Source organism: Ovis canadensis, chromosome 2 (genome assembly GCF_042477335.2).
Source record: "Ovis canadensis isolate MfBH-ARS-UI-01 breed Bighorn chromosome 2, ARS-UI_OviCan_v2, whole genome shotgun sequence".
NCBI classification, from domain to species: domain Eukaryota; kingdom Metazoa; phylum Chordata; class Mammalia; order Artiodactyla; family Bovidae; genus Ovis; species Ovis canadensis.
Genome location: NC_091246.1, coordinates 68,262,477 through 68,284,440, shown reverse-complemented (window position 1 = coordinate 68,284,440; position 21,964 = coordinate 68,262,477). Strand labels below are relative to the sequence as shown.

The 21,964-nt window shown below is 39.9% G+C and overlaps 1 protein-coding gene across 5 annotated transcripts in view; it reads left to right on the top strand.

The window, feature by feature from the left end:
* PIP5K1B (phosphatidylinositol-4-phosphate 5-kinase type 1 beta) overlaps positions 1–21,964 on the top strand; it is a 354,808-nt gene that overhangs the window by 206,057 nt on the left and 126,787 nt on the right. For all 5 annotated transcript variants that reach the window (XM_069576379.1, XM_069576380.1, XM_069576377.1 and 2 more), the window contains one exon: positions 5,450–5,749. In XM_069576379.1, coding sequence (XP_069432480.1) covers positions 5,450–5,749 — 300 coding nt within the window. The remainder of the gene's footprint in view (positions 1–5,449; positions 5,750–21,964) is intronic.

Sequence of the window (21,964 nt, the reverse complement as noted above, 5' to 3'; positions counted from 1 at the left end):
ACTATAAATCTCCTAGAGGAGAACATAGGCAAAACACGCTCCGACATAAATCACAGTAGGATCCTCTATGATCCACCTCCCAGAATACTAGAAATAAAAGCAAAAATAAACAAATGGGATCTAATTAAAATTAAAAGCTTCTGCACAACAAAGGAAACTATAAGCAAGGTGAAAAGACACCCTTCTGAATGGGAGAAAATAATAGCAAATGAAGTAACTGACAAACAACTAATCTCAAAAATATACAAGCAACTTATGCAGCTCAATTCCAGAAAAATAAACGACCCAATCAAAAAATGGGCCAAAGAACCAAATAGACATTTCTCCAAGGAAGACATATGGATGGCTAACAAACACATGAAAAGATGCTCAACATCACTCATAATCAGAGAAATGCAAATCAAAACCACAATGAGGCACCATTTCACACCAGTCAGAATGGCTGCAATCCAAAAGTCTACAAGCAGTAAATGCTGGAGAGGGTGTGGAGAAAAGGGAACCCTCTTACACTGTTGGTGGGAATGCAAACTAGTACAGCCACTATGGAGAACAGTGTGGAGATTCCTTAAAAAATTGCAAATAGAACTACCTTATGACCCAGCAATCCCACTGCTGGGCATATACACCGAGGAAACCAGAATTGAAAGAGACACATGTACCCCAATGTTCATCACAGCACTGTTTATAATAGCCAGGACATGGAAACAACCTAGATGTCCATCAGCAGATGAATGGATAAGAAAGCTGTGGTACATATACACAATGGAGTATTACTCAGCCATTAAAAAGAATACATTTGAATCAGTTCTAATGAGGTGGATGAAACTGGAGCCGATTATACAGAGTGAAGTAAGCCAGAAAGAAAAACACCAATACAGTATACTAACACATATATATGGAATTTAGAAAGATGGCAATGATAACCCTGTATTCGAGACAGCAAAAGAGACACAGATGTATAGAATGGACTTTTGGACTCAGAGGGAGAGGGAGAGGGTGGGATGATTTGGGAGAATGGCACTGAAACATGTATACTATCATGTAAGAAATGAATTGCCAGTCTATGTTTGATACAGGATACAGGATGCTTGGGGCTGGTGCATGGGGATGATCCAGAGAGATGGTATGGGGTGGAAGTGGGGTTCAGGATTGGGAACTCATGTACACCCATGGCTGATTCATGTCAATGTATGGCAAAACCAATACAGTATTGTAAAGCAAAATAAAGTAAAAATAAAAATTTAAAAAAAATAAATGAAATTGTGAAATTATTAAAAAAAAAACACAACTCCAATGAGGTATCACCTCACACCCATCAGAATGGCCATCTTTAAAAAGTCTATAAATAATAAATACTGGACAGGATGTGCAGAAAAAGAAGCCCTCCTACACTATTGGTGGGAATGTGAATTGGTGTAGCCACTGGGGAGAACAGTATGGAAATTCCTTGAAAAACTAAAAATATTTCTACCATATGATTTTACAGTCCCACTCTTAGGCATATAGGTGGAGAAACTCTAATTTGAAAAGATGCACCCCAGTGTTCATAGCACTATTTACAATAACGAAGACATGGAAGCAACCTTAGCATCCCTCAACAGGTGAATGGATAAAGAAGATATGGTACATATATAAATAATGGAATATTAATCCATAAAATTTAAATAATGCCAATTGCAGCAACATGGATGGACCTAGAGATTCTCTTACTAAGGGAAATTAAGTCAGATAAAGAAATATGTGGTATCATTTATATGTGGAACCAAGAAAATGCAAATGAACTTAATTTCAAAACAGTGAGAGTCTCACAGACATAGAAAACAGACTTACACTTACCAAAAGGGAAAGAGGTAGAGAGATAAATTAGGAATTTGGAATTAATAGATATACTACTTTATATAAAATTGATTAACAACAGGGTCTACTGTATAGCACAGGGAACTATATTCAGTATCTTCTAAAAACTATAATGGAAAAGAATCTGAAAAAGTTACTTATATATGTATAAAGTTATACATATATGTATATATATGTATGTGTATGTGTGTATGTATATAACTGAATCATTCTGCTGTACACCAGAAGCTAACACATTATAAATCAAATATACTTCAACAAAAAAAATGAAAATAAATTGGGCACACTGTGTGACTAGACATTTTCCCAAAGAAGATATACAGATGGCACAGGAAAAGATGCTTAATATAACTAATCATCAGAGAGATGCAGATCTAAGCCACAGTGAGATATCACCTCACATCTGTCAGAGTAGGTATTATCAAAAAGACAACAAATAGAAAGTGTTGGCAAGGATGTAGAGAAAAGGGAACCCTCATGCCCATTGATGGGAATGTAAACTACTTTACTATGGAAAACAGTATGGAGATTCCTCAAAAAATTAAAAACAGAACTATGTATGATCCAGAAATACCACTCCTGGTACTTATTCAAAGGAAACCAAAACACTGATTTGAAAAGACATATGCACCCCTATGTTCACTGCACCATTATTTTACAAAAGCCAAGATACGGAAGCAACTCAAGTGCCCATCATTAAATGAATGGAAAAAAGAAGATATGATATACATATGTAATGAAGTATTACTCAACCAGAAAAAAAAGAATGAAATCTTGCCATTTGTGACAATAAGCCATACAGAGAAAGACAAATACAGTATTGTTTTACTTACATGTGGAATCTAAAAACAAATAAATGATCAAACATAAAACAGAAACAGCATCATAGACACAGAGAACAAAAGAGGTGGTTGTCAGAGGGAAGAAGGGTCAGGGGAGGAGAGAAACAGGTGAGGGAAATTAGGTACAAACTTCCAGTTGCAAAATAAATAAGTCATAGCTATGAAATGGACGGTGTGGGGACTATATGTAGTATCTTTGTGTTGATAGGTTTTAACTAGACCTACTGTGGTGATCAGTTTGAAATGTATAGAAATATCTAATCACTATGTTGCCAAACAGGAACTAGCATAGTTATGTAGGTCAATTTTACTTCAAAAACAAGCACATAGAAAAGGAGATCAGATTTGTGGTTACCAGAGGTGGAAAGTGGGGAGAAGGGGTAGTTAGAGGAAGGTAGTCAAAAGGTACAAGCTTCCAGTTACAAGATAAATAACTATTAGGGATGTTAATGTAAACATGATAAATATAATGAAAACTGCTGCATGTTATATATCAGGGGTCCCCAAACCCTGGGCTACAGACTGGTACTGTTAGGGACCAGGCTGCACAGCAGGAGGTGAGCAGGTGAAGCTTCATCTGTACTTACAGTCACTCTGTGTCACTCACGTTACGGCCTGTGCTCCGCCACCTGTCAGATCAGTGGTGGCCTTAGATTCTCGCAGGAGTGCAAACCCTACTGTGAACTGCATATGCACAGGATCTAGGTTGCATACTCCTAATGCGAATCCAATGGCTGATGATATGAGGTGGAGCTGAGGCAGTGATGCTGGCCCTGGAGAGCAGCTGTAAATACAGTTATCACTAGCACAATAAATGTAATGTACTTGAGTCACCTAAAACCATCTCCTCCAAAACCCCTGGGTCCATGCATGGAAAAATTGTCTTCCGTGAAACCGGTCCCTGGTGCCAAAAAGATTTGGGACTGCTGTTACACATGAAAGTTGTTAAGAGAGTAAATCCTAAGAACTCTCTTCTAAACTTACTGTGATACTCATTTTATGATGTATATAAGTCAGATCAGCGCTCTATGCAAACTTACACACTGCTGTATGTCAGTTATGTCTCAGTAAAACTGAAAGAAAAAAATTAATCCCATACAGAGTAAAAACCAAATGTAATCACCGAAACTATTAAAAACTTGTAAGAAGAAGGAAGAAATTTATAACCTTGGGGTATAAAAAGTCTTGCTAAATAAGAAACAAAAAAAGCATGAGAAACAAGTTCATAAATATAACTACATGAAAAGGCAAAACATCTATAAAACCAAAAATAATGCCAGATATCAAATTAACATAAGCACATAGAATATTTCCAGAATGATAGAAAGAGGAACATTTTCCCGAAAAGCTGGGAAATGGGGGAAGGATTAAGGATAGAAGAGAGAGTTTTCATTATATAAATGCCTTTTAGTAAACTATTTTTGGTGCTTCCCTGTGGGCTCAGTGGTTAAGAATCTGCCCACCTATGGAAGAGACATGGGTTTGATCCTGCGGTTGGAAAGATCCTCTGGAGAAGGAAATGTCAACCCACCCCAGTATTCTTGCCTGGAAAATCCCATGGACAGAGGAGCCTGGTTGGCTATAGTTCATGGAGTCTCAAAGCAGCTGGATGTGATTTAACGACTAAGCAACAACAACCCCAAAAATTATTTTTCAGTTTTCCCATACTTTTAAAGTGAAACAAAACCAGACACATATTCCTTATTTTTATAGCCCAGTGGTCTGATGCTTAAGACTTTGTGCTTCCAGTGAAGGGGGGGCGTGGGTCCCATCTCTGGTTGGGGAAATTCTGCATGCTCTGTGAGGCAGCCAAAAAACAAAGTTAGATTGTCTATTTTTGTAACAAAAAAGACAACATACTGGAAGAAAATATTTACCCCAAGTAGAAGAGGAAAGTAATAAATATCCAGAATATATCAAGAACTCCAACAATGACAAAAACCTAAGGAAAAATAAGCAAAGGAGAATAACACAAAATTATCTTTAAGAGGTGGCTAAAAATACATAAGAATATTAAATTTCTCTAGTTCTCTGTGTTATTCACATTTAAAGTAACTTGAAAACACATTTTCATTTTTCACCAACCTTGCTTCCAGAGATTGTAAAGTAGGATAATACTCAGCATTGGTAAGGGTGGTGGTATATATGTAACCTAATGAAATGTGGTTGTAAACTGGTCTGGTCATTTTGGAAGACAGTTTCTCAGGAGCTATTAAAATTTTAAATGTCCACCCTTGTACCCCAGCAATTAATTTTCTCTTGAGCTGCCTTAAAGAATAATCACACATGGCACTAATCACATCTCTGTCTGTTTTTAGTTGTAACTAATTAAAGAAGGAAATTCTGTCCATTTTCAGTTCTGCTACTGCTAAGTCGCTTCAGTCATGTCCGACTCTGTGCAATCCCATAGATGGCAGCTCATCAGGCTCTGCCATCCCTGGGATTCTCCAAGCAAGAACACTGGATTAGGTTGCCATTTCCTTCTCCAATGCATGAAAGTGGAAAGTGAAGTCGCTCAGTGGTGTCCAACTCTTCGCCACTTTTAACACCCTGAGTTCAGAATGATAAAGTTGCAGTTCCCATATGCTGACTTAGAAACTAGATTTGGAAGAGCAAAATTTTAGCAATGACTATTAACAAGAGTAATCACATTCCATTTCTATTATCATTTTACATGAAAACGCATCATAGTGGAGTGTTGCTTTGTAAAAGTACATTTTAAACATTTTTTTTTCTTTTTCTCTTTTTAGAATTTAAACCAGAATCCAAGAACTCTTTTGCCAAAATTTTATGGACTGTATTGCATGCAATCAGGGGGCATTAACATCAGGATTGTCGTGATGAACAATGTTTTACCACGCTCCATGAGAATGCACTTTACATATGACTTGAAAGGCTCAACCTATAAGCGAAGAGCATCCCGAAAAGAGAGAGAGAAATCTAGCCCCACATTTAAGGACTTAGATTTCCTGCAGGACATGCATGAAGGATTGTATTTTGATACAGAAACATACAATGCACTTATGAAGACACTTCAGAGAGACTGCCGGGTAAGGAAATGTCATTGTTTTGAATGCCTTTGCAAAATTGTCTGTGGTAATGTACTTTTTTAAGGAAGGTCCAAAGGCCAACACAAGGAATCCCCTCATTCCCAATCCTTGTGCTGATCCATGCTTCCCTGTTGTTGAAGGAACTGGTGGATGACAACGCAGTCGTCTGGAGTCTATTAATTTTACTAATAAGCGAAGTCAGCCTTCCTTGATCAAATGACACAAAGATTTTTGTTTCTTTTCATCCTCTGTGGGAAAGATAAAGTGAAAGGAAAAGAAATTTGGGTTTAACACAGTGATTATTGAGAAAAGCCACATATTAATACAAAACTTAGATGAAGTAAGATTCCAACAGGGGAGAGAGGCTTAGAGAAAATGCGCTTAATGCAATTGATAAATGGATCCCTAGAAATCCGTTGTAGATGCCAAACCATGGGATGGGTTCATTTACTGAAACTGCTTTATATGATCTGCATAGGAGGCAATCAGGAGTGAGATTTGACAGAGCAAAGGCCTTTCCATGCAAAGTAGCCAAATCCTTTATCAAAAGGATGCGAGTTATCAGCCGGCAATGTGCAAGAAAAAAAACTAAAACCAAAGTTGAGGATAAATGTTTCTGACATGGTAAATTTACAGAAAGTAGGTAAAAGCCCTTTTGGAGAAATAGAAGAGAATGCAATGAGAATGTAACTCTGCTGGGTTCTGAAGGGTAATGATCATTTGGTCAAAAGATTGTCAGGGATGTTATTTCTTGGTCCAGATGAACTTTTGAGAACCACTCAGTTCTCAGCTGAGTTGAACATGTTGGAAACGGGCCGAAGGAATGATGATGAGGGTTTGGGTCCAGGCCTGATCAGGGTTTTCTAGAAGAGAGGACAGGATTCATGGGGCCTGATCACTGGGAAATATGCAGTGTGTCTTGGCTTCCTGGGCCTTCTGTGGACCTGGTCAGATGACCCACATTGTTGCTGGGGAGGGAAGATCCCTTCTCTGCCAGGCTTGAGCTCACCTGAAGGTGAAGAAGGCAGTCTTGACCTCCCCATGTAATGTATAAAGTAGGGGATCCTCCCCGAGAAGCACAACCCCAGTGTTGCCACGTTTTGTCTTTCTGTGTGTTAGAACATTTATGAAAACACAGAAAGATGCATTCTTGGAATCATTTCTTTCATTGGTAGAGGATTTATCCCATGGTTCCTGTTCTTTAGCTGCCATTCATTGAATGCTTCAAGTTTGCCAGGCTAGCCTAAGATTTTCTATTTTTAAAAAATATTGAAGTATAATTGATTTACCATTACAGTATTGTGATAGTTTCAAGTAGTCAGCAGAGTGATTCAGTTATACATGTGTATGTGTGTGTATATATATATATATATATATCTCCTTTTTCAGATTCTTTTCCATTATAGTTATTACAAGATACTGAATGTCTTGTGTATATATATGATATATATACAATATACCTTGTGCTATATAGTAGGTTCATGTTGGTAATCTGTTTTATATATAGTACTGTGTATATGTTAATCCCAAACTCCTAATTTATCCCTCTCCTTCCTTTCCCTTTGGTAACCATAACTTTGTTTTCTATGTCCATGAGTCTGTTTGTTTTGTAAGTTCATTTGTATCGATATTATTTTTTTATATTCCACATAGAAGTGATACCATATATTTGTCTTTCTTTGTCTGACTTACTTCACTTAATATCCTAACTGCATTATTTCATTTCATTATCTCAGCCACCATGTGACATCAGTACCATTCACACTCCCATTTTTCTCTCTCTTTTTTTTTAATTTGGAAGATCATACTCCTATTTTAATTGGTGAATAGTTAAGTTCCTAAAAAGATTAAGAAACTTGTCCAGCATCACCTAGCCAGTCAGTGGCAGAGCCCACCCTGTTTAGGGACAAAGCATGTGTTCTTAACAACTGAAATTTACAGACTCAAATGTAAGGATTTTTTTAAAACTATCTTTTGAGAAATCATGGGAAGAACAGTGAGAACCAAGCAAACAAAAATATCCAGCTGAGCTATTCAGATATCTGGGTGCATATGAGTGACTCATATTTTTCTTTAAAAAAAGAATAAAACATACATACATTTTAGTAGAAACCTTTCTCTATGCTTTTCAACTCTGACAGGATGTGGGTGAAAAGTGACTCTCAGTTCCCCAGAGTTTAGTACAGTTTTAGATTTGCTCTCTGCGTGTGCGTGTGCACGCGTGTGCTTGCATATATTTCTTGCCTCTTTAATATGGAAAGCCTTTTTCTTGCTGTCTTCTAAGGCTCCTATGCCAGGAAAAAAAAAAAAAGGAAAGGTCAAATGTAAAAAGCCATTGCACAGGATTTGTCTGTTTATTAGCATTTCCTGAGCCCAGCCCTGATAGAACGAGGTCAAACATGACTCTTCTTCAGCAATGAGTCCCTGGAGATTTGCCTTTTTATTTTTTGAGGATTTGTTGTGCTGAGGAACATAAAGGTCAAAGTAGAGTCATCCTAAGCCTAACTCTCTCTCTTTCATTGCATTTGAACCTGTAAATGACACAGATAATGAAACTTCCTTAAATTGCACATGTGTCTTCAAAAAGGCTCTTCTTGGGGTGGTGGTTAGGCATGTGAGCGGGATGCTATGGAGGAACCTGAGTCCCTTCTGTGATCTTCCTTGGTGAAGACCAAGGCCTCTCTAATCTGGAGTCAGCAGCTGATTCTCAGATCAGAGCTGCCCGGAGGAGGGCACGTTTCTAGAACGGTAGGTCTTAATATTTAAAGGTCAGGGACCTCTTTGCAAAACTGATGAAAGCTGTGAACTGTTTCCCCAGAAAAATGCCTATCCACACACCAGTTCATGAATCCCTTGGAGCCCATCATCCCCCACCTCTACCCTACCCCACCGCAGGCAGAAGACTCCCATCCTAGAGCCGGGCAGACCCATCTCTCTCTTTCTTCAGGTCATCCGCTGAAGGGCTAGAATAAGTTGTGTGGTTGGCACTGCCTGCAGCGTCTCTGACCCTGACATTTCCCTCGCTTTTTTTTTTTTTTTTAAATTTTAAAATCTTTAATTCTTACATGCATTCCCAAACATGAACCCCCCTCCCCCCTCCCTCCCCAGAACATCTTTCTGGGTCATCCCCATGCACCAGCCCCAAGCATGCTGCATCCGGCGTCAGACATAGACTGGCGATTCAATTCACATGATAGTATACATGTTAGAATGTCATTCTCCCAAATCATCCCACCCTCTCCCTCTCCCTCTGAGTCCAAAAGTCCGTTATACACATCTGTGTCTCTTTCCCTGTCTTGCATACAGGGTCGTCATTGCCATCTTCCTAAATTCCATATATATGTGTTAGTATACTGTATTGGTGTTTTTCTTTCTGGCTTACTTCACTCTGTATAATCGGCTCCAGTTTCATCCATCTACTTTAGTGCCAGACAAGGTGCTATGGAGATCCAGGGAGCACGTGAGATCACCCTGGGGCTGGTTCCAGCCCCAAAGGATGGAGAATCTCTGCTATTAACATTCCTCTGAGTGAGGCAGTACTGCTAGGGCTCTAGAAACGAAGTGGGGGACTGCACTACTGTGTCAGCAGCCCAGCCAAAGAAAGGTGAGGTAGACCCCTATTCAGATACATCCTTCCACGCACTTATCAGACACATGTATTGCGGGCCTACTGTGTGCCAACATGGGGTAAATGACCTCTATTTTTAATCAATTGCCATTCTGTGTATTAGTGCCAGGATGATATTCTAAGGCATTTATAGGGATTAGAGTAGGTAACATCATAGTTTGGTTTTGAAGAAGAGGAGTTCTCCAGGCAAAGAAGTAGAAGCATATTTCTAGGCAGAGAAAATAATATGAGTTAAGCATGAAATGGCATAGCATGTTCCTAGAACTAGAATTGTTTGGTGTTGTGACAGTTAATAGTAAAGGAACATGTGAGGTAGGAGAGAAAAGCAGTCAGGAGCCAAATAATGTCAAAAGCCCCTTTCTGGGGGTGCCAGGTCCTCTTACGGGCTTAGAAGTAGTAAAGCCAGGAATCCCAGACCTTTGGACCCCAGCTTTTCTGCTGTTCCCAGATAGATAAGATAAGCCTCCTAACCTCTTCCTGCTGTCACTCCTCCTTCCTGCCCCCACCTCTTTCATATTTCAGCTTGACATCTCAGAACTCAGGGCTCCATTTCCCCTGCAGGACTGCTGGCTGGAAGATACCTTCCTGACTCACTGACCCAGCTTGACCCACATGCATCGTGCCCTGTTCCCCACAGACTACTTACTTCCCTGACTCCCCATCAGAGCTGCTTCTGGACTCTGCATCTGAAACGGCCTGAACTACCTTAACCCGCACTGAGTCCTCTTGACAAGGGCCATCTTCCCCTGCACCCCCTGAGCACCCCTGAGTCCCCTTCCTCAGCTTTCCCAGCCCAGCCTCAGGCCCTTGCCTATAAACCTGCCCCCACCCCACTTCTGGTCCATCCCTATCAACTCCTCCACATGGCACTCTGGCTGCTTGGCAGTCCTCTAGAAAACAGAATGCACTTTATCCTTCAACCTTGCTGAACCCACTTCCCCACAGAATTCAGAAAAAGGACTCTTTCCAGAAGCAGGAATACAGATCTTGGTTCTCCTTGACTCCCACGCTGCTGTTCCCTATAGGCTATGTCTAGGGGAAATGTACATGGAAATAATGGGGTTCCCTTTCTGGAAGTGTTACCTCTTCCTTAGCCGCACCCTCTGCCTGCTATGACAGCCATCTACACCCATAAGAAAACTTGGCCTGGGGTAAGAGTCATGTCAGTAGAAAGTACCACCAGGACAGCACAGGTCACTTGTCATCAAAAACAAAAGGTAGGATTTATTCAAACCGTCCCCTGTGGTCCCCCTGTGACAGACAAGCTGCGAGGCGCATCCTGTGTGAACACTGCTCTTCCCAGGGGCTCCGCTGTCTTCCCCTAGCCTGATCTGCCTGTCTTCTCTGACCTGGGGAATGTGGTCAGCATGAAGCCAGTTGCCCACTTCAGTTCCCTGCAGCTGCGCTTCCCATCCTCCTTTCTGTCCTCTTTCTCCACACTCAGTAAATCACCACATCCTGTCCAACCTGCCTCCTAAATAACTCTTGGCTGCCCGCTCCCTCCAGACGCACAGCCTCTGCCCTTGCAGAGACCCTTCCTTGCCTGGTGTTTTCACTAGCATTGTCTTTCAGTATATTTCCAGCGCTGTCCCCAAAGTCATCCTAAGTTCGGAAGACCAACAGCTCTTGAAGCCATACATACTTCATAGCGTGAAACTTTCGACCCCTCTTGATTTGATCCCTGCTGCTTCCCCAGATGCTCCTTCAGCGTCCTGTTTCAGCCTTGTCTCTCCCCTTTCCCTAGAGCATCCTTGCTCCCCAGCCATTCTGATCGGCTGGATACATTCTCTAAAGGTTTTGCTCTTTTCAGGCATGTCTCACCCAGAAGGTTCATTCTCCCCCTCTCTCCTTCACCTGGCCCCTGCCTACTCATCTCAGGACTGCCTTCCCCCAAGACCACCATGCTGTGGGTCGCCCAAGCCTCCAGGGTTAACCTCTTTTGTGAGATTTAACACGTGTAGTTCCTTGAGCCTGAGGATCAAACCTGCCTTCGTTGCCTGGTGCTTAGTCAGTACTTAGTAACAGTTCATTGAAATACATATTTGAACAAAGGAATAAATTATCTGATGATAGAGGGAGACAGGTTTAGGCACACCTCCAAAAAAAAAATCTATCTTTGGTGACTTTTACATATTTAGCTGTTTTTTAGGTTCTGTCTCTTTTGGAAGAGGCATCTAGTTTCACTGCCATGCCTGCCAGATATAGCCCTGAGAATTAATAAAGCAGATGAGTTCCCTTTTGAATCACTTGGGTTTTTTTGAAAAACTGAACTGATTGTCCCCACGTTCAAAGTCATTTGTGCAACAAAAGTTTTCTTATCTTTCAATTATTTTCCCATAGAAACAGTATTATAGTCATTTGAATTTATTTGATGCTGATTCTTGTTTCCTTTAGGTACATGTCCTGTCTCCCTAGCCAGACTAAATGTCTCAAAGCCTAAAGCTCATTGCTTATACCTCTCTACAACTGTGTACCTGGCTTATTGTGTACATTCAGTACATATAAGATGATGAAATTTAAAATGACTTGAAGTTTATGTATTAATTTTGAAAGAACAATTAGTAACTATTTGGTATTCATTTTTTTAATTTACTATAATTCATGAAAAAATCTAAAAAGTCTCATATCATTTAATTAGTTTGATACATTACTACATCCTGTGGTATTTATTGATAACTCTGGGGATGTGGCAAGAATTCATGTTTGCAATTCAAATAGTTTATTCCTTCATGTGGGAGTCATATCAGACAGTCTTGATAATTAATAACCTAAATGACTTGTTTTGCATTTATTATTTTTTTGTTTAGCAGCAAACATTAATTTTTATTTAGTGTGGAACCAATTTACTTTTTTTACACAAACATCTGTTGCCATAAATATTAATATTAATGAAATATTCATGAAACTAGTCTTAATACTGAGACTTTTTTTTTTGCAAACTGGGATTTCTTTCTGTGTATGGCAAGTTCTAAATTTGTAGATTACATTCTTCTCAGCTCTAGACATGTTTGTATGGGTTACAATGTAGGTTATTTTCTATAATACTTAATTTAGCATAATGTTAGTGCTCACTACATAGCTATAATTTTGTTTAGCAATTTTTTTGCATTAGTTTAGACAGGTTCTTTTCTTTTTTAATATGTATTGGTTGCCTTCCAAATATCTTTAAGGGGGAAAAAATGCCTCAGACCTAATAGAAAAAAGATGTATATCTTTTACTGATGACAACACTTAACATTTAGGCTATTTTCTTTATCAGTGAGGAATTGAACTTTGTTTTTAGACTTCAGCTAAATCATGGGAAGAGATATCATTAACTCCGCATCTCTGTTCCAGAGATGAAAGATTACTTCCCTGAAAAGATATAGATGAATGCACTGTTTGGCAAATTAGGTCTTAATAACACTATAATCTCATGATATATTTATTTGCATTGTTTTAAATTATGAGTTTTGCTATCTCTTATTAGCTATATTGATAACATTGTAATACCTACATAAAGCAAAGATAAAGTTGGTGAAAAAATAAGTAAATGAAACCAACTTATGGACTCAGATTCTTTGAGCAAGAAAAAAAATCATAAAGTTTCTGAGAAACAGTGAAGCAATGCCTTCTGTGCTCTGCTCTAAGAGAAAATGATCTTGGACATAGATCTCTGTATCTAGCCAGGCCAGATTTCCTTGTGAAACTGCAAATAAAAACGTTGTCATATATGCAAGGACTTTTAAAAGCTTCCTACCTGTAAATCTTTTATTAAAAGAAGAATTTTTTAAAATAATTGTAGATTTGCATGCATTTGGAAGAAAAAGTACAGAGAGATCTCATATACTCTTTACCTAGCTTTCGCAATGGTAACATCTCATAGCACTTTTGTACAATATTACAACTGGGAAATAGACATGGGTACAGTGCAGGGATCTTTTTCAGATTTCACCAGTTTTATGTGCATTCATTTGTATGTGTGCATGGGTATGTATCTAACAGAAGCAGAAGATATTAAGAGGTGGCAAGAATACATGGAAGAACTGTACAAAAAAGATCATGACCCAGATAATCATGATGATGTGATCACTAATCTAGAGCCAGACATCTTGGAATGTGAAGTCAAGTGGGCTTTAGAAAGCATCACTACAAACAAAGCTAGTGGAGGTGATGGAATTCCAGTTGAGCTGTTTCAAATCATGAAAGATGATGATGTGAAAGTGCTGCACTCAATATGCCAGCAAGTTTGGAAAACTCAGCAGTGGCCACAGGACTGGAAAAGGTCACTTTTCATTCCAATTCCAAAGAAAGGCAATGCAAAAGAACGCTCAAACTACCGCACAATTGCACTCATCTCACATGCTAGTAAAGTAATGCTCAAAATTCTCCAAGCCAGACTTCAGCAATACGTGAACTGTGAACTCCCAGATGTTCAAGCTGGTTTTGGAAAAGGCAGAGGAACCAGAGATCAAATTGCCAACATCCGCTGGATCATGGAAAAAGCAAGAGAGTCCCAGAAAAATATTTATTTCTGCTTTATTGACTATGCCAAAGCCTTTGACTGTGTGGATCACAATAAACTGTGGAAAATTCTGAAAGAGATGGGAATACCAGACCACCTGACCTGCCTCTTGAGAAATCTGTATGCAGGTCAGGAAGCAACAGTTAGAACTGGACACGGAACAACAGACTGGTTCCAAATAGGAAAAGGAGTACGTCAAGGCTGTATATTGTCACCCTGCTTCTTTAACTTCTATGCAGAGTACATCATGAGAAACGCTGGGCTGGAAGAAACACAAGCTGGAATCAAGATTGCCGGGAGAAATATCAATAACCTCAGCTATGCAGATGACACCACCATTATGGCAGAAAGTGAAGAGGAGCTAAAAAGCCTCTTGATGAAAGTGAAAGAAGAGAGTGAAAAAGTTGGCTTAAAGCTCAACATTCAGAAAACGAAGATCATGGCATCTGGTCCCATCACTTCATGGAAATAGATGGGGAAACAGTGGAAACAGTGTCAGACTTTATTTTGGGGGGCTCCAAAATCACTTCAGATGGTGACTGCAGCCATGAAATAAAAAGACGCTTACTCCTTGGAAGAAAAGTTATGACCAACCTAGATAGTATATTCCAAAGCAGAGACATTACTTTGCCGACTAAGGTCCATCTAGTCAAGGCTGTGGTTTTTCCTGTGGTCATGTATGGATGTGAGAGTTGGACTGTGAAGAAGGCTGAGTGCCGAAGAATTGATGCTTTTGAACTGTGGTGTTGGAGAAGACTCTTGAGGGTCCCTTGGACTGCGAGGAGATCCAACCAGTCCATTCTGAAGGAGATCAGAATTTCTTTGGAAGGAGTGGGATTTCTTTGGAAGGAATGATGCTAAAGCTGAATCTCCAGTACTTTGGCCACCTCATGCGAAGAATTGACTCATTGGAAAAGACTCTGTTGCTGGGAGAGATTGGGGACCGGAGGAGAAGGGGACGACTGAGGATGAGATGGCTGGATGGCATCACGGACTCGATGGATGTGAGTCTGGGTGAACTCCGGGAGTTGGTGATGGACAGGGAGGCCTGGTGTGCTGCGATTCATGGGGTCGCAAAGAGTCGGACACGGTTGAGTGACTGAGCTGAACTGAACTGAACAATGCCGTGTGATGCATATATGTATTTCTTAAACCAACATAGTCAAGTATCTTGACAAGCAGCAAGTGACAATTCTTGACACAAATCCTTCCTGCCCCTGTATTATACGTAGCCACGCACACAGCTTCCTCATCCTGCCCCTCCCCAGTCTATTGCAGCCATCATTGTTTTCTGTCCCTGCAATTTTGTCAATTTAAGAATCATACAGGTGTAACCTCTGAGTTGGGCTTTTTTCACTCAGCATAATAACCTTGTGATCCATTCAAGTTATTTTGTGTATTGATGGTTTGCCCTTTTTTATTGCTGAGTTTCACGGTATGGATATACCACTTGCTGAATAACATGTAGTTTTCTTTAGTTTTTGACTGTTACAAATAAAGCTGCTATGAATATTTGCATGAAGATTTCTGCATAAGCACAAGTTTTCATTTCTCTGCATAAATGCCCAAGTGCAGCTTCTGTGTTGTATGGTAAGCACGTGTTTACTTGGGAAGAAATTGCTAAACTTTTTCAGAGCAGCTGTAGGATTTTGCATTCCCACCAGCAGTGTATGAGTGATCTAGTTTCTTTTCACTCCCACCAACATTTGCTGTTGTCTCTATATTTTATTTTAGCCATTCTTATAGGTGTTTATTTAAGTCTATTGTTAAAAAGTTAGTTAAGTATATACTTCAACAAAGCAAAAGGTCAATAAAGAAGTAGTTTGGGGATATGGGAAAGAAGGGTGAAACAGAAGAACTTACGATTAAGTCTAAAGGCTAATCATATATCCCATATACACACATTAATGTAATTGCCAGAGATTTCTGAGGAGAGGCCCAAGGTATAGGACTTTAGCACTAATAATATGCTGTGACTTTGGTGCTCATAGCACTTGATCTAACTCTGTTCTGTAGCCTTTGGTATTTCTACATTATATTGTGATTCCATGGGTACATGTTTCGTTTGCCTACTAAAATCTGCTCTCTAGGAGAATAGGAGTTGTATGATTTCACTTTCCCACCCTTCAAATCACTTAGCAGAATAGCAGTTGTCTTAGTGTTAGTCTGTTTTTTTAACTGCTTTCTATAGTTTATTTCTTTACTAGGCTATTCAGTCGGAGAACATTTTTTATAGTTAGAAAAATTATTATCACTTATTTGGCTGTGTCGGGATCTTTGTTGTGGCACACAGGCTTAGTTGCTCCATAGCATGTGGGACTTGATTTCCCCAACCAGGGATCAAACATCCCCTAAATTGGAAGGTGGATTCTTTTTTGTTTTTTTTTTTTCAGTGTTAGTCTTTTGATGTCCATGGGTCACAAAGAGTCAGACACGACTGAGTGACTAAGCACAGCACAAGAGGAAACATTTTTGAAATGATAACTCTTACCTAATTGATAAATATAATAAGAGCAAGCTTTGATAGTAGTGTACCAATGGTCTGATATGGAATAGACCTAGAGTTAATCATCATATCAGTGTTGTAGACTGGAAAGTAATTGAAGTACATTTATATTGCTCATTTGTCCAATGTCTATTGTTGTTTAGTCACTAAGTCGTGTCTGACTCTTATGCAGCTCTGTGGTCTGTGGTCCTCCAGGCTCCACTGTCCTTGGGATTTCCAAGGTGAGAATACTGGAATGGATGGACTTTCCAGGTGACTCAAATGGTAAAGAATATGCATGTCTCTCCCTGCAAGGCCAGAGACCAGGTTTGATCCCTGAGTCAGGAAGATCTGCTGGTGAAGGAGATGGCAACCCGCTCCAGTATTCTTGCCTGGAGAATCCCTTGGACAGAGGAGCCTGGTAAACTGGAGCCCACAGGGTCACAAAGAGTTGGACATGACTGAGCAACTAACACACTTTTTGTCCAGCTGTGGCACTGGCTGCGTTTCAGCTTTCATGCAGGTGTGTGATAGAAAGGGGCTCCAATTGCAGTAACACACGGGGCAAGATGGTCAATACCAGAGAATTTCAGGGTAGCTGCAAAAATCAAAATACTCATCTATGTTGCTGTTCATACCTGACTTTCTACTCAGCAAGAGATACCTCAGTTTGAGGCAGACAACTAATTCTCGGTATTTCAAAGCCAGCTATTCCAGTTTTGGGTAGAGGGAGAGTTCTGTCTTAGAAATAACCTGTAGGTAGATAACAAAGTAGCTTAATACCCAATGCATGATTTTGTGGACAGTAAGGACAACTTCCAAGGCCCAGTTCATCTCTAGATTGTTTCCATTAACATTTATTATGGACTTGCTCTGAGCCAGGCAGTGCTTGACATCACAGATAGATTGTCCCATTAATCCTCACAACAGCCCTTCAGAGTGAGTGCCATGATTCCGTTTTGACAGATGAAGTGGGGACTCGGGAGAGGTTCAGCTTCCCCAAGCCTGCAGAGCTTACATTGCTGGAGCCAGGTCTCTTTGGTTCTAAAATCCAGGTCCTTTCATCTGTACATTCTCTGTAATAGGAGTAATGGAGGAAAGTCTGTGGAAATGAAAGTGTTTAATTGATAACTTGGATGCAGACAGGATGGATTGGAAGTGCCTGATAATGGGTTTTCTAGCTCTCACACAGAGCTGGTGAGGATTTGATGTAGGAGGTAAGAAAGGGCTCCATCGAAATAGAGAACTTGGTTTGGACAGCACAGTGAATTAATGAAGTGTCTCACAACCTACTTCAAGGAAGGAGGCAAAGAGGAACATAATGCCAAGTGACTGAGAACCACAAAGTGAAATTAGTAATCCAAGCATTTAATTTTGAAAGTTTAATGAAAAACATAATCAAGCCCATTGACACTTGCCAACTGTTGCCAACATGTGTGCACGTGAAATCCTATTAACTTAAAAGCAAAACTTCTTTCTGAGAAATGTGATGGTTTACAGTAGAGTTGATTGTTTTTCCAGTCTGGCAGAGAGGGAGATCAGGAACACAAAGTATGTTGTTGAATCCTGTGTGGCAGCTTTTAAGAACCTCATTAACTCCAGAATTGGAAGGGTTATCAAGCCAGTAGGTTGTTTTTTTTTTTTTAACCCTCACTTCAAACCAAGAGGAACATTATAAGAATTTCTACAGTAAAGAATAGAAATGGGACACTGAAAATATCTTCCTCAACCCCTTTAAAACTCCTTTACCTTTTCTTCCCAAAAGAGATATGACCTAAGGATTAGAGAGCTCACCTATATCCTGAGGTGTGGCAGTGGTGGTGCTATATCTACCTAACTTGTATTATAAGTAAATTGTCACATGTAAATAAATATAAATAAGAATAATGCCCATTCAAGGAAGCTAAAGTCTTCGGGCTTTATGAAATAAGTATAGTATGTGAGGGTTTCCTGTTTTTGTGAGAAAAGGACCTACCTGTCTTTGATTTTGTTGATGACCTTAGGTCTAGAGGTGAGGTCAATGCAGGCCCCAAGTGGGAAGACTCACAGAGAATCTGAGGGCAGGGAGCAAAGGGAAGGAAATGTCCCCGCGACCATATCCTCCTCCACTGGGGAAATCCTGGGAAACCAGAGCACAGAGAGCAGGAAGAGGAAGTGGCCACGGAGGGGTGGGTGGCGTGATGGTAACATCCTTGACTTTGAAGATGTGTCTGGAAGGGCTGTGAAGTTGGCCAGGGTGGATCTGGTGTGGATGCCAGGGCAAGTCTGTCACACAGATGACCATGTACATTCGAGTCAAGTTGTAAATACTCCAGCTCAGGGAGACAGAGGGGTGGCGAACCCCAGCAACTAACAAAATGGAGTTGAGCTTCCATCGTTTTGGAGAAGTTTCTGGAATCTGGTAAGAGACTGAGTTCCAGAGACTTAGGAAGCATTTGAGAGTTTTCAGGGCCTGGGAGAATGTTACAAAGTTTAAAAACTGGTTCAGAAATGTGCCCTGTGGAAACGCTTTTAAAGGGTGAAATCAGTTTGATTTTTATAAGGCTTTATTTTATTCATTCAGTATTCAGTGCACATTTACTCGAACACTCATATTCTGGAAAAATAGGGCTTCCTTGACTGTCTTGGGAAAGGCAGGGTACTTCTCGGGCCACACCTTGGTTCTAGTTCTTTCCCAAAAGATCAGCACTTACTGGCATCTGAGAGGCTTTGGCTCATGTACATGGCTCTTCGTTCCTGTCCCCATCAGCCAGCACATTTTATATGCCTCCCCTCTCCTGCAAGTGACTGTCCCTTTGATGTCACCAGTGTTCCTCCTTCGAAGACATTTTTAAATTGAGTATTTCAACCCAGCAAGTGTAACACTTCTCTCCTCATTTCTGTTCCTCAAACTTCTACCCTCTACATTGTGAGGTAAAAAATCTCCACGGGAGAATTTCTTCCTCCCCTCTTAACAGTGAAATGGCCAAGGACAATCTGTTTTTAATGAATTTATTAAATTTCAGCTTTTTATAAAAGATGCATCTGTGCATTTGTCTACACGTACACTTGGGGAAAAAATATTTTAAAAGGAATGCATAGTCCGCTAGATGTGTATCAGTTGTCCTTAGGTAGTAGGGGTGCAGGGAGGTTAAAACCTAATCTTTATTTAAAGTGTCTTCATCCACCCTGAAAGTGAGCCTACCTGGAGTCTGATCTTGTTAACGTCCTCTCTTCATTTCTCCACATGAAGACCTCATTTTTAAACTTCATCTGTGTTCAGTCAACTCCAGCTGTTCCAAAAACAAACCATTCTAGATGCCATCTCATTGTTTGCTGCATTTTCACCTGATAATCTGGCTTCAGATGATACAGACATTCTCTGTAGGTGGAGATTCACCAGACTCTGATATTTCTGTTTATGAAAGAGCTATATAACTTTTTCTAGATTATTAGCAATTAGAGAAAATATGTCAACCACTTCATTCTCCAGGAGCAGAGAAAGCAGTGATTTGGGATTGGAAATTTACTTTGTCTGCACTCAGATGTGTAGGAAAATTAGACTCTCTTAATTTTTCCATGACTACTCATTTTTTTTTCCTTTTTTTCATTTTTTTAATTTCTTTGGCTGTGCCAGGTCTTAGCTGTGACACCCGGGATCTTCAGTGCTCATTGCTGCATGTGGGATCTTTAGCTGTGGCATGCAAACTCTTGGTTGCGGCATGTGGGATCTAGTTCCCTGACCAGGGATTGAACCCAGTCCCCTGGCATTGGGAGCATAGAGTCTTAACCACTGGACAACCAAGGACCACTGAACTTTTCCTGACTACTCTTGCTCACTAAAATCCACAGTCTTCTACTTACCAATTAATATTTGTCTCTTCAAATTTGAACATTCGTGTCTGAATTTGAATAATAATCTTACTCAAAATTGAACTCCTTCTCAGGACTGGTATAGACTGACCTTTTATCACTCCATTTTGTTAGGTAAACATCATCAAAAATGTAGAGTGTAGATCACGTCTTGACACAGGAACTAGAATATTGCACGAGAGCCCTGCACTTACTATATTCCACTTTCACCTCAAACCATCACCCTCATGCTCTGTGGGACGTAGCACTGAGCTGCCATCTTGTACTTCCCTTAATTTTGACCGTGTACATATATAGTTGTTTCTTAATTAAAATGCCTCCAGACCCCAGAGAATTCATTTCTAGTGATGCCTCCCACAATCTGGGTTTCCTGTCACTTCTTAAAACTTACCCTATGGGTAGCTACTTACTGTTCTTCATAAACTGTAAGCTTTTCAGTACAAATGGTGACTTTCCCACACCTGAGATTCTGCCTGCCCTGTGGAACCTTGAATGATCTCAGAGCATGGCTTGGCTTGCTTTCTCTGGCTTCAAACCATCACTGGAATCTCTGTTGACAAATCCTTACCTTCCTGGTAAATTAACTACATGTCATTCAACAAATAGTTTCAAATTCTTGTTCTGCGTAAGGCTCTGTGCTAAGTTTGTGGGAGAGAGAAAAGTGAATAGGGTATGGCCTTTGCCTCAAACCTTAAGGCCACACAATTGAGGTTTGATTTATTGTGGACAGATTCTCCCATTCTTTGCTCTCTTTGTTTATTAAAGTGAAGAGGTGAGAGAGGAGGACTTTTTCCCTCTTTACTCAGAGACAGTTCACTGCAGGGAGTGGACTGTAGTAGGCGGTGAGAAGGTGTCAGGAATTGTACCTCGTACATTGCAGTGGGCATGGAAACTTGGGCCATGAGTGGCCTCTGAGTCTCACTGGACAGCTTACCAGCCCAGTTTCTCAACTGTCCCGTCACTTAAGCCACAGTGAAGCAAGTTACTTCTAGTGATGGCAGCTAGAAGATAGAATGGGAAGTACTTGACAGTTTTAATGTTACTTTTAAATATGTTTATAAAATAATTTATTAAGATATATTAATGTGTAAAAATAGTCTCTATAAAGAAAAGATCCATAATCCATCTAATATAGAAGCTGAAGAATATATTCATTCATACATTCATATACGTATTAATAGATTGATACGGCTTTTAAAATAATAGATGATTTTCTAGTGCTATAAGGTATGCTTCTATTTCTTTAAGCTTTTTAAGTGAGCAAAAAGACCTTTTTACATGTTTATCAAGCACAGCTTGATATTCTAAGTCACCACATTAGACAGTGAAAAACCACAGTATTGCCATCACTAAATTAGAGATTGAATATTTATTTCAGTCTGCTCTACCAGTCAAAATTGCTTGGCTTGTCACAGCCTGTTTTTTTCTCTTTATCATATTAGCAAAGAACACTCTGAGCTGTATTGAGGAAATTAAATTAAATTTAAAAGACAACTTTCGGCTTTAACTGAACTTGCACATGCGAGTACTTTGGGGCTGTATTCCAAGGAGCCTACTTGGGGAGGAATGGCATACCCTTGCATTCATTTTACCCTAAGCCAGTGGGTCCAGGAGTGTCTGCTTGCATAAAATCTTCAGGATACTGTTTTGTCTTACTGAATTAACATAAATGTTTCTGCCAATCATTTTGCCCAAAGAATCCCTAGTTACTAAAGACTCCTTTTTAAAAAAGTAACTACAACCTCT